Genomic DNA, 12,866 nt, shown 5'->3' with positions numbered 1-12,866 from the left:
TATAGCTCCGAATTGGGTGATTCTTGAGCCTAACCTCAAGAATTTTTGAGAGGAACAACTTTCTGTGAAACGTCACTAACCCAAAAAATGAACAGAAGTGCCCGAAAATTAGCTTCAAAGATGAATGGGATGATTTGTGTACAATTAAGGAGAAGAAAAGAAGAGAATTGGTGTGAAGAATGTGAGAGGTATGAAAGGGTATTTATAGGCTAGTATGAGCATGAATTATGGTAGGAAAATTTAGGAAGAATTATGGTAATTAGGGTTTAAGAGATTACTTGGAGAAGTGAGCAAAGATTTAAGGAAAGTTTTGATATTTGAAGGGATTGTGTATAATTGAATATGGAAGGTATATGTATGTCATGAAAAATATTAAGGAAATTGGAATTACTTGGGGAATAATTAAGAAGAATAAATGGCGAGAAAATATAATGATTGAATATTAAAAAGATGGAGAATTAGAATTAAGGAAAATAGGAGATTTTAAGAAAATAATTAAAAATACAAATTACCAAAATATTTTCCCAAAATCTTCATGGGATGGCCGAAATTTTTGAGCTTTCCTAAGCTCATATTTTTGGCCCTCCTATTTAGTATTTAGGAATATATTTTGCTAGTTTTAAGGAATTAAAAATAATTGTGTAAATAATATTTATTGTAATAAATAATTAAATAATAAAATACCAAATATTCACCAAATAATTTAACGAAATAAAAATCAGGTTTTCACATAGGAAATATCCGAAATTATTAGCTAATTAATTGGGATTTTCAGACCTATTAAAATAATAATAAAATATAGCTTTTGCCTTAATTAAAATATCTGAAATATAAATAATCCGATTTTTAAAATAGGATAAATGGATAATAAATCTTATCCAAAATAATGATTAGTTTTCAAAATACTTTTGGCGCCAAAATTCAAATATCATTTTGGCTCCAAGATTTAAATAGTAAGTTGAATTACTAAAATACCCTTTTTAGAAAATAATAATTAATTAGGAAAATACGTATGAAAATACGGGGTATTACATCTACTCTATATATAATGGCTAAATTTTAGTTATTTTTATGTACAATTTTATACCTTTAAATAATAGATTATTCAAGGGTTTTTTTTTTTTTTTGATAAAATTGCTCTTTTGATGATAAATTTTGTAAAAATTAATCATAATGTATATAGGTGACTGACTATATTATCCTCTATAAAATTTATGTCTAGCTTAAAAATACCCCATGTACACTAAAAGAAATATAGGAGGTTGATAATTACCCCAAAATTGCTAAAATGTTACTCTAAAATTACTATAAGCTTGGTGCACCTGACAGTTTTTGTATTAGTTTTGTAATTGATTTTGGCAAAGTGAGGATGCTATGTCTCCCTTTTTTGCCTACTTTTATTTCTCAAATAGATACGTAATGTAGAGTTCTAAAAAGTGGAGGAACATCATAAATTTATAATGTTGGCTGTTTCTATTCCTAACTAATGCAATTAACAGTTGTGGGAGGAAGCACTTGATCAACCGATTTGCAGAACATACTTAGTCTTTACCTATCTTCTATGACATACAATTTAATTTTGGTTCGAATTTAAATGTTTTGTCATTGTGGAAAGTAAAGAATTGTAGTTATACATACATTTGTCAATGTGCAATGTTCTGACGTATTAGATATCAGGTACATGACTTTCAATTGCAACTGTTTGCTCATATTACGGTGTTAAAAAACTCAAGAAGCTGATAAGATCAGTAGTAATAGCAACTACCAATTCCAGGTATTCGAAACTCTTGCTTTGTTGTCAATTTCAATTTAAGATGCAGTGATGTTGCTGATGATAATCCAAATAAATATGTTACCTGTTTTGAATTTCAACTCATGGATTGTCTCGATTAAATATGCATGTCTAAACTTCAATCATTGAACTAATTTCTTTGTTCTTTCAATTGTGTACCTCATCAGCTTGTAGATGGTTTAAATATGTGAGTCCACTGAAATTCAACAATATATGATCATGACTGCTAGTACAGAATACGATTTCTATGTCCTGTTACTTTTGTGTAATAAAAGAGCTTTTGCTTGGGTGTTGTTGATCATTAATACCTTCCCCAACATGTGAGTGCCTCTAAGAGACAGTTAAACAATTTATAAGGGTAAGCGGCTTTTCCTCATATTGTACTCCTATTATTACCATATGGTTTTGGGATTAAACCCTTTTTTGTCTTGTGAAATGAACTATCTTTTTCCTAACAGTTGTTTCCTAAGGGGTTCAACTTTTCCATGTCTTGAATGTCCCTGTAATAGACTGATTTTCAGATTTGCATATTATATGGATAAATCTTGGAATTTTGGTTAACAATGGCAGAATTTGATACAAAAGTGATATATTAATAGCTTTAGGCTATTACTCTCTTTGATAACTTTAGGTTATCACTTAACTTGAGGTTACCATTCTCTCAACATATTTCCTCACAATTCACATAATGTCCTACTGCATATACTATCCCCTATTTATACTAAGGCCACGGGCTACTAACCTAAAAGTACTAGACTTCCCAAAATGCCCTTCCTAATGTTAGTCTATTACAGTCCCTTAAGAAAATAGCAAAAAAAAAGTCTTTCATCTTTGATAATTACAGCATTAAACAGTTATTCCCCCTGAAAATTAATCCAATACTTACAAGAAGTTCCTGTGCAATAGAATGTGAAGAAAAGGCCAAACTTTTGCATATATGATTTTACTGAAATCAAATATACGAAAGCATTCTCAAGAATCAAGATCTGCATTTTTTATGCTAATTATATTCAGCTCTGTAAGGTTAGTGCTTAATCTTCAGTAACACAGCGTTAATCACTTCGTTTATTTTGAAATTGTTTCTGTCATGATTGTAGGACTAGGCTATTATCATGTCTCAGACTCTCTGGTCTATTGAAACATCCAAGGACACTATAGGTGAGTACCAACCACCTAGAATCCGGGCTTATCTCAGTAAAGATGCTGATCCTTCTTCTCAAAGGGCCTGAGTCGATGAGCTATTGTGCAGATAACTAACTTTTGAAGGGTTAACCTGATGGAGATGGCTTGCCTATTAGAGAAAATTTACAAAAACTACCTTGTAATAAACAGGAAATTTTTTAGGTTCTAGAGAAAATTTACAAAAATTATCTTGTAATAAACATGATATTATTTAAGTTCTGACTTCTGACTACAACTTGATGCATGCACTGCTCAACATCAACAAAGACGGTGCAGAAATTTAAGGTTTATTACTATTGCCTTGAATTATAGTGTATAATTCTGAATTCTCCTCATTTGCATAATCCTTTCTGGTCTGTTATCATATTGTAATCCCCCATATTTTTAAAATATATTATAAATGAAATTATATATTATTTATAATATTTATTTGTATTTTTCCGGAATTTAATTTCAAAAGTTGCAATTTTTAATTGGGTCGAAAATTATTTTGGTACAAATTTTTATACATATCTTCATTCTATAATTTATGTCCAACAAACAAACCTAACCCACTTTACTTACTTAATTGGCCCGTTAATTTCGAGGCCCAATTTTATTACTTACCCTACACCACTCTCTCTCCTATAAATACCCCATACATCCCCAAATTTTTCCTTACACAAAAAGGTTAGTAAACTCTTTTCTTTATTTTATTTCTCTTATTTTCCCTTTATTTTTCTTTTCTTTTATTTTTTTCCCTTCTTTTTCCTTTTTCTTTTCTTTTTTTTTCCCTTCTTTCCCTTTCCTCTTTTCCTAAGTGAGTTTCACTACTCACCACCACTGCCTCCCAGCCACCTCCGGCGCACCCCCCCTGCCGCCGCCGCCAGCGACCCTGTCGGCCCACCAGGACCCAGCCGTGGCCCACCATGGTTGCCCCTTTCCTCCTCCTTTTATTTTTGCTCTACTATCTTGTTTATTATTAAATTGTTTTGGGTTTTGATTTTATAGTATAAAGTTTATATTTTTAGTATCAAAATCATGTTTTTGATGTTTTAAACTAATAATTTCAGATTATAATTGTTGTTATAATTTTCAGATTTTATAATTTTAAAACCTAGGGTTTCAATTTATTCAAATTGGGATTTTAGGTTCTAGTGATCAATTAATTTGGGGCTTTTATTCCTATTGTCTTTCTATTGATTATTTAAGCATAAAAACATGTTTTTAATGAAGTTTTAAGGAGTTTTAATCTAAATTATAATGCTGGAAATTTGGTTAAGTATTAATTTATTGTTGTTGCTTGTTTTCTAGGAAGTGATTATTTCTTAGGAGACTTTTAAGTGATTAAAAGTGGCACAAAGGATTGTTTACACGAGGTACGTACATGTCTACTTCGTTGTAAGTAGTATCATGTTTAGGTACCAAAGAAAAGAACTTAGTTTCATGATTAGAGAACACTTGGATGAAAATTATTTGGTTATACATTTAATTAATTCATGTGCTTATGTTTATGAGACATGTTTTGGTGAATTGATTATGTTTTTATGGAATTATGGATGCAAACATGTTGAATTATATTGGATTAATTGTTTGTATGGAATGTTGATACAAGCATAATTTTATTGGATTGGTTTGTTAACCACATTTGGATTATTAAAGGATTGGAATTGAATGGTTTAAGTGGAATGAATTTATTAATTATTCCACAAGGTTGTTATTTATTTTATTTATTAATCAAGCATGACTTGTTAGTATGTTGAGTAAAAGTGGATTAAGCCGAAATGGCTAGGTGGGTTGACTATGTTCAACAATTTGGATAATTTGGAAGTTTAATGAAATTAAAGGTCAATTTGTGATGTGATCACCATTGTCCTAAATAAGATTAAAAATAAATTGATGTATGATTTTTATGTATGGTCTATTTGATTGAGTCGGCTATTAATTAAAATGGTAATCACGTAAAGTGAAACATGGATGAGCAATAAAACTCTGGAAAACGTGCACTTCTAGAGTATTGACAATTATGGGTTGGGGTACACGGTGGTAGCTCGTGGCTTTCCGAGGCTTGTTTGATCAATATGTCCTCTTTTCTTTTGGTATTTACATTTTTATTTTATAATGAAAGTTAGATGGGATCCTAGACTAACTTTGTGAGAATGGAGTCGCGCCCATTCTTGCATCGCGCTAAAATTTTATTTTAAATGGTCATTTGGGACCAAAATGATTTGGTGGATTGGACAACCTCGTCTATTTCTTACTCCAAATTAAATTAATTAAATTAAATATAAAGAGTCAAGTGTTTGGAATTGATTAGCAAGTATGTTGAGTCGATTGAATTGTTTAAGTGTGGAGTCTTGATTAATGAATTTGTGTTGTATGTTTATTTACTTTAAGTAGTTGAGCATGTCAGGTTTTGTGCGTTGTAGCTTGTATGTACTCAGCTTTGCTGATTGCGTGCTTTTGTGTGTTTTCTTTTGGTCATGGCCTTTGTCTTTCAATGACCCTGTGATGATCCAATTATTACACTTGTATTATTGAGGAGCAGTATTGCACAGGTTAGCTTGATGATGTGAAGTTTGGGGATTTGACATACGCATTGTCAAGGGATTGGTGTGATTGAGAGTATTCGTTCTTTGTGTTGAACTTATTTATGTTTTACTAATTTAATTATGTTTTGGGACTTTGATGATTGATTTGGTTTTAATAAGGGCCTTTATGGTTCCAATTTGTAAGCTTTGACTTATTGGTTTTCTAAATTATATTATTTTAAGATTTAAGTTGGATTTCCGTTGCAATACTTTGATAAAGCCTTAACGTTTTAACACGTGGCGGTAACATGCCAATGGTTCTCCTCTATTTTTATTTAAAGTAAGTGGTTGAAAAAGGGAGAATTATTGGGGTGTTACACATATACTCATATTTCATCTTTGATTCGGGGCAAGTCACCGAGGTGCGCGCGCCTATTACTATTATAGACAAAAAGTTCAAGGATTTTCTTTTCATCACAATTAACGTACCTTCCTTCTGTTTTCAACTTTTAGTAGTTCAACAATAATTTTTTTTTTCTTCATTTTTAATGATTGGTTGACCATTCCTTAATGTATGTTGTGAAGTTTCATTATCACTTATAACTTGTTAGTAACTATTACTTCCTCTCTTTGTTCTGTTGAGTTACGCAACACGAGACATTTGTATTTGCGTACTATAAATGTTTAATATTCCATATTCCATGAGTTACGCAAACCGATGCAATTTTTAGTACGCAAAACAAGACATTTGCAATCTTTTTTTTTGTAAATTTTGACCTTAAGGCCCAAAGGTCAAATATGACCCCAAAAATATGTACAAAGCATGTTTTTAGCTCGAAAATCGAAGAAATTTTTTAAAGCTTTAGATTTAACGATTTTTTTAACATAAAGTGCTAAATGGTGGTGAAATCTAATTATTTTTTTATTTTGTTTTTTGGTTGGTATTTTAATTTTTTTTTTTTGGGTGGTAATATCAATTAGTGTGCTATTTGTAGATGGTTATATGCAAATTTTCCTTAATTTCAGTTCAGTAAATATAATTAAAGTCCAAAAAAATAATTACATTTTTAAAAATAATAATTTCGGTTCAACAAATATTGGGTAAAGAGAACAAGGACTAAAACTTTGCGGATGACAAGGGGAAAACTAGGTCGTTGACTAATCCTCCCTAAGCCAAACAAATTTATAATCATTTACAAACCATTAGGAACAGTTATGTTCAAGTGCTTTCAATATGCGTCTAAGCTAAGTCGAAGTCGAAGGGTGAAGAAGGTAATACTAACAACTACTAAAGCAAAGAACCAAAAAAATAAAGCACTAGGGAATGGGGATCAACAAGTAATCATAACAATTACAACAACTTGGGAAAAGCATGCTAATCGATGGTTGTGAAGACTAATGATAAGAGCAATCAATTGGAATTAAAGAGCTATCTCCTAATCATTAGACTAGTGGTCTCTACGAATAACAAACTAGAAGAATCACACTCCATACCAATCGATAATTGCAATTCCTAAATCAGTAATTCGTATCATTAGAAATTACAATGCAATCTAGCATAATTCTCAAGGCCTAATCAAATTACACACATGAAACTTACATAATTACTTTAATCTCAAAAATCAATCAACACAATCCCCAAATTAAGCACAATCAATCAATCATACAAGTTTCACCCTATCCCTAGCTAAACAACTACTCAAGCTTCATCATCTAATTAACAAACAACTAAGGAAATCAAGAAGCAACAAAATATGAAGAACAATTACACTAATCAAGAATTAAACATCAAAATCAAACCAGACAAACATGAAATTTAACAAAGCAATTAAAATGAGATAGATTTAGAAATCCTCATTGATTTGATGATCTTCAATACAATTGTCACCTTGGATCTTCAATCTCTCAAATTCCCAATGAAATTCCTCACTTTCTCCCTCTAAATCTACTCCTAAACTAACCCTAAAACTAGAGAGAGAAACTCTCAACTAAGCTAACATTATCATCAAAAATATGTCTAAAATCTTCTACAAAAATCGGGTTAAAAATCGGCATTTAAAGAGGCGCGAAACGAAACCGAGCAAAATAGAGAAATCGGAGAAGAGCGCCCGCGCGGGGTGGGCTGTGCGTCTGCGTTCCTCTGGGTTTCTTCGATTTTCTCGCTAAAGGTCTTCGAATGTGCACGCAATATGATGATGATAGTCACTAGGCTTAACAGATCAAAATGGACTTGACGGTGGGTTCAACAACGCATCTTCATGAGAGCACGGCTTGAGAGCGCAAGAGCTAGAACTTGGAGAATCCACTTCCTTGCATCTTGAGCTTTCCTATTGCCACGAGCTTGCTCCAAAAGAATCTTCCACCTTCGTAAACCACCGAGACCTGAACCTCATACAATACCTACAACCACGAAAAGAGAGCAAATAAAGGAGAAAAGACTAGAAAAACCATCAAAATGCATAAAAATACAAAATTAAAAGAAAGGGAAAATAAAGAGAGAGCTTAAAACTAAGCATTTATTAAGAAAGAAATCTATGAAAAGAAGGCAAAAAAAAAACCTAAATACTCATCAAATGGGTGCCAATTATGACACCAATTAGTCCCCACCTTTTAGCGTTCTGGGCAACAAAGAAACCCCCAAAATCAATTAGGCCACTTAAACCTATCTTTCATCAACTGCTCTTATTGGCCTTTCTTGAGACATCCAAGACCGAGAAAGAAATGAAAATCAATACAATACTCGTTTAAGGGGAGAAGAATTAGGCTGTTGTGAAGGCTGATGCGATTAAAGGCAAAGGCGATTCGTTCTGGCTTTAAATCAAGAAAGAATGTCTATTTCCATCAGCCGGCCGGTGGGAGCGAGAAGTTTGGGGCCGCGATCACCTCAAACATCAAAAAGCTTCTATTATATTTGTTCTTCAAATTACTAAGTTTAGTGATTAAAACTTATATTTATGAAAAATATTTGTTGAACTGAACTAATTAATAATTTTTCAAAAACGGGTAGATTCCGTTTCCTAAGACGTGCTCACTTTCCATCCGTTTTTCTAAGTTCTATTCACTTTATTTTATTACTTTTATGACATCTTTTTATTCAATTTATTATCTACAACCCCACTTTTTAGGTTCGATTTTTATTAATAAATAAACATTTTACTCTCTATCTCTCTCCTCTATAATACAAAAGATGCAGATAAAAGTTTGTCAATTGAGAAACCTTATATGCTTCTCAAGGGGTGAAAGCTGTCTTTTCCGCTAATAAAATAGGGATAACAATGTAATTTTGTGATTTTTTTATTATTATTTTTTTATTTTCCATTCTCATTGCTCCAACTATATGTCAGTTAGCCCAATTTTCATAGTTTGCTATTAGGGTATCTTTTTTGTTCAGCTGACTGGCTTATCGCCGCAAAAGATTATCCTTGAAGCAGCTTTTGAGTGTTTTTTTCACCATTGAAGCAACTTTTGAGTCAATTATCAAACCGCCATTGTTACATTGAAAAAACAAGAAGGGATGAGGGGTGAGTCAACAACATTTATCCCATTTGAGAAACTAAGGCTTAGGCCTTGTTCTTTTGAGCTTTTGGGCAGAGAAGAGCATAGTAGATTTCTGTAGAGCATAGCATAGCAAATTTCAGCATTATTATTATTATTATTATTATTATTATATCTCAAAAACAAAAGTCATACAACCTACAATAAATTAGTGGGAAAAGCATAGCAAATTTTAGCATTATTATTATTATTATTATTATTATTATTATCATTATTATTATTATTATTATTATTATTATTATTATTAACAAGTGCATAAATAGATGTGTACCATCTTTAACTTATGTTAATATGAAAAAGATAAAAAAAACAATAGTTTAACATCGTCAAATTATTACAACCACTTATCAATATAAGAACATAATTAGATAAGAGTTTAACATTGTGGTGAATTAACCTTTCATGTGATCGTCATTTTCATCATCATTACCTATTATTGTAAAATAATATTAAATATGAAGTATGATTATTCCCAAAAAATATTATTATGTGTTATTACTATAATCAATATTTATTAAGAAATTGTTAGACATTATTATTAATTAATTTTCTTATAAATATTCATAATTTGTATTGTCAATTATTAATTATCATGATTATTAATAAGGAAAAATTCACATAAATAATCCAAACTATGAGAGGTCTTCTCATATTAATCAAAACTATGAGTTATTATTGTATAATCTAAACTTTAATGTGAGTCTTCTTTTATTACTCCATTAAGACTGATTACCGGTTATGCAAGTAAATAGAAGATGTAGTGCTCAACTCCCTCCAAAAATGATTTGCTTTTACATTAAAAAAAAAAAAAGAAAAGTAAAAACAAAAACAATTAATAACCTATACTTGCCCCACTACCCACCGTACAATGTAAAAACCCCCCCCCAAAAAAATCAAGTTCTTCCATTTGACAAATTTTTGTTCATTCTTCACGCACAACGAAGAACAAATTTTTAATTTCATGGTCTACAATTATGCTTTTTAAAGGTCAGTTTGCAATTTCAATTTTTCATTTTTTTTAGTTATTTGTTGAAATTGAGTTGTAAGTTGCTTAAGGTTGATTTTATCTTATTTTTAATTTGCAGGGGTTTGTATTGGTTGATTACGAGTTACTTTGATTCGTTTATTACCTAAATTTCTATATAATTGAGTTTTATTTTTTGTTTAATTTGTTTTGACAATTGAGTAGAACATGGACATTGTGGTGACTTTGAAAATGTGGTGTGGTGGTTCATTCAAGAAGGATAATGGGGTATTGCAATATTTTGGGGGTGAATGTAGGACCTTTGAACTTGACTCTGATCAATTATGTTGGTTTTGGCTAGAGGAGTTTGCTAAAAGTTGTGCTGGGGAATCAAAAATTGAGATAATCTACTACCTAATTTCTAGGTTTGATGGCTTAGAAAAAGGATTAAGGAGGGTTTACAGTGATGATGAAATCAGGGAGATGAGTAAGATAGCTGTGAGGGATAAATGTGTGGAGTGCTATGTAGTATATGAGAAAGATGAGCTTGTAGAATCAGTATCTCCGAAAAACAGAGTTAGTAAGGGAAAACCATGCACCCCTAGAAGAAATAAAAATGTGAGTGAGACAATATGTGATACTTTATTCTCAAAAGATGACATAGAGTCAACATTTTTGCACATGACCCCAACTAGCCAAACAAACCCCACCAAACAAAATTGGCAAAATAGTTTTTTTAATTTGCTCACTTGTAACTCTCCCATAAATACCAGCTTTAATGAACTGAACACAACAAAAGATGTTCTTCATCCAGAGAATAGCCAAGCTCCACCATTAACCCAAACACAACTACATTCACCTATCCAAAACAACCATGCAAAACAAAGAGACCACTTTATTCAACCTGTAGATCCTAATTACAGTTGGGAAGATCCAAGAGATGAGGAAGCAGTAGATTGGGGAACCTTTTTTGGTGGATATGAAGTAGATCCTGATGATTATGACAATGATGATCCAGATTATGAAGTTGACTTTGATTTGGCAGGAGGATTGGTAGGTGTACAAGGAAAAGAGCCTAATTTTGAAGAGGATTTTGAGGATGAAATAGAACATGAGTTGGATAATGAAGGTGGAGCTGAATATGAGGAGGAATTAGAAGAGCAAATACCTCCATCTGATGGTGGAACCAGTGATGAAGAGTATGTGAACACAAGAGAACAATTAAAAGGTTGGAATACCAAGGCGGTTGACATGGCTTTACAGCTTCAAAAAGAAGCTGAACAAAGAAAGTTAGCTGGCCAAAGACAAAATACTCAAAATAGAGAAGGAGACGGGGTGATAGTTAATGACTTTCTGAGTGAGTATGAAGATTCAGAGGAGGAAATAGCCACACCAGATGAGCATGAGGAGGAAGACAACATATTACTTAGAAAAAGAAGAGTAAGAGTTCCTGTTGTTGATAATAGTACAGATTTCAATAAATTACAATGGAAGGTTGGAATTAGATTTGAAAATAGAGAAAAATTTAGAGATGTTGTCAAATATGCTATTGCTCAAGGTAGAAATTTATTCTGGTGTATAAGTGACAAAAAGAGACAACAACGGTTGGGGGCAAGGTGTGTTGGGAATTGTCCTTTCAAGATATATGCTAGCTGGGAAAACAGGAGGTCTTGCTTTGTGGTGAAATCTGTAACACTACAGCATACTTGTAACAGGAATATGGAGTTAAATAGGCAATTAAAATCTAGTTGGGTTGCTGAACAACTCCTTGAGGTTTTCAAGTCAAGACCTCATTGGCCAGCAAAAGATATCATTGAAACAATTAGATTAGCCTATAAGATAATTGTGAAGAAAAATTATGCTTATAAGGTTAAGTAACTAGCACATAGAAAACTACATGGGAGCATGAAGGAGCATTATAATAAGATTGGTAGGTACATTGGAGCCTTGAAAACAACGAGTGCAAGCAATACTTTCACCATTAAGACTGATCCTTTTCAAAACATTTATCCACCTGTTTTCTAGAGAATGTTCGTGTGTTTTGAAGGTGTGAAAAAGGGTTGGATTGATGGATGCAAAAGAGTATTGTGTGTGGATGGTTGTTTCTTAAAAACCTTTTTAGGAGGACAACTACTAGCTGCAGTCGGTACAGATGTGTAGACACCTAAAAATGTCTCCCCAAAACCAAACCCGTTGATGAACACCTTTCACCGCCATTATTGGTCGAGTTGAGTATTTAATCTTTGGAGTTCTTAAATCCATGTTCTATCCAATATATTTCATGAACCAATCCAATTTCTAGCTCATTTCCCTAAACCATAACCTATTTTCCACTTTCCGTGTCCACATCGCAAAACTGAGAGAAACTGATTTTATGGCTATACAATTTTGATCCAATTATTATTTTTTTGGATAGGCCTTTAAATAATCTTTCCAACCATATATCATAAGCCCAATTCCGAGCTATAACGAAAAAGATATGAGCAAAACACTAAACTCGGCCTAAAACCGACACCCTTCCACTAAAACGACCATATCTTAAAATCTACATATTATTTTGACTTGATTCCTATTGGGTTGGAAAGTAGACTTGATAAGATTTCCAATGATATATTATATGCCTTATTTTGAGTTACGGATCAAAAGTTATGATGGTTTTAAAAAACGGGTAAAAACCTGGAATCACCGCGCACAGTGTAATTCCACCGTGTCACGGGAAATTGCACCGTCTGACGGTGGGAATCCCCGTGACACGGTGCCCTTGCTGTGACGCGGGGCTATTCCGTGTCCTATTTGCGTTCTTCGTACCTAAACAACTCCCGCGTCACGGCATTTTCCACCGTGTCACGGGAATTTACACCGT

The 12,866-nt window shown here is 32.4% G+C and overlaps 1 protein-coding gene across 1 annotated transcript; it reads left to right on the top strand.

The window, feature by feature from the left end:
• Positions 1–9,597: 9,597 nt before the first annotated feature.
• Positions 9,598–12,228, top strand: LOC110710010. Its single transcript, XM_021888276.1, has 2 exons — positions 9,598–10,026; positions 10,125–12,228. Exon 2 carries the CDS (start codon positions 10,232–10,234, stop codon positions 11,879–11,881), a length of 1,650 nt encoding a protein of 549 aa, XP_021743968.1. The 5' UTR covers positions 9,598–10,026; positions 10,125–10,231; the 3' UTR covers positions 11,882–12,228.
• Positions 12,229–12,866: the final 638 nt, after the last annotated feature.

Source organism: Chenopodium quinoa, unplaced genomic scaffold (assembly GCF_001683475.1).
Source record: "Chenopodium quinoa cultivar QQ74 unplaced genomic scaffold, ASM168347v1, whole genome shotgun sequence".
Lineage (NCBI taxonomy): Eukaryota > Viridiplantae > Streptophyta > Magnoliopsida > Caryophyllales > Amaranthaceae > Chenopodium > Chenopodium quinoa.
This window is presented reverse-complemented; position numbering and strand designations above follow the sequence as displayed.

Coding starts and splice junctions, on each gene's coding strand:
- LOC110710010 (XM_021888276.1), top strand. CDS start 10,232: ATGGACATTGTGGTGACTTTGAAAATGTGGTGTGGTGGTTCATTCAAG.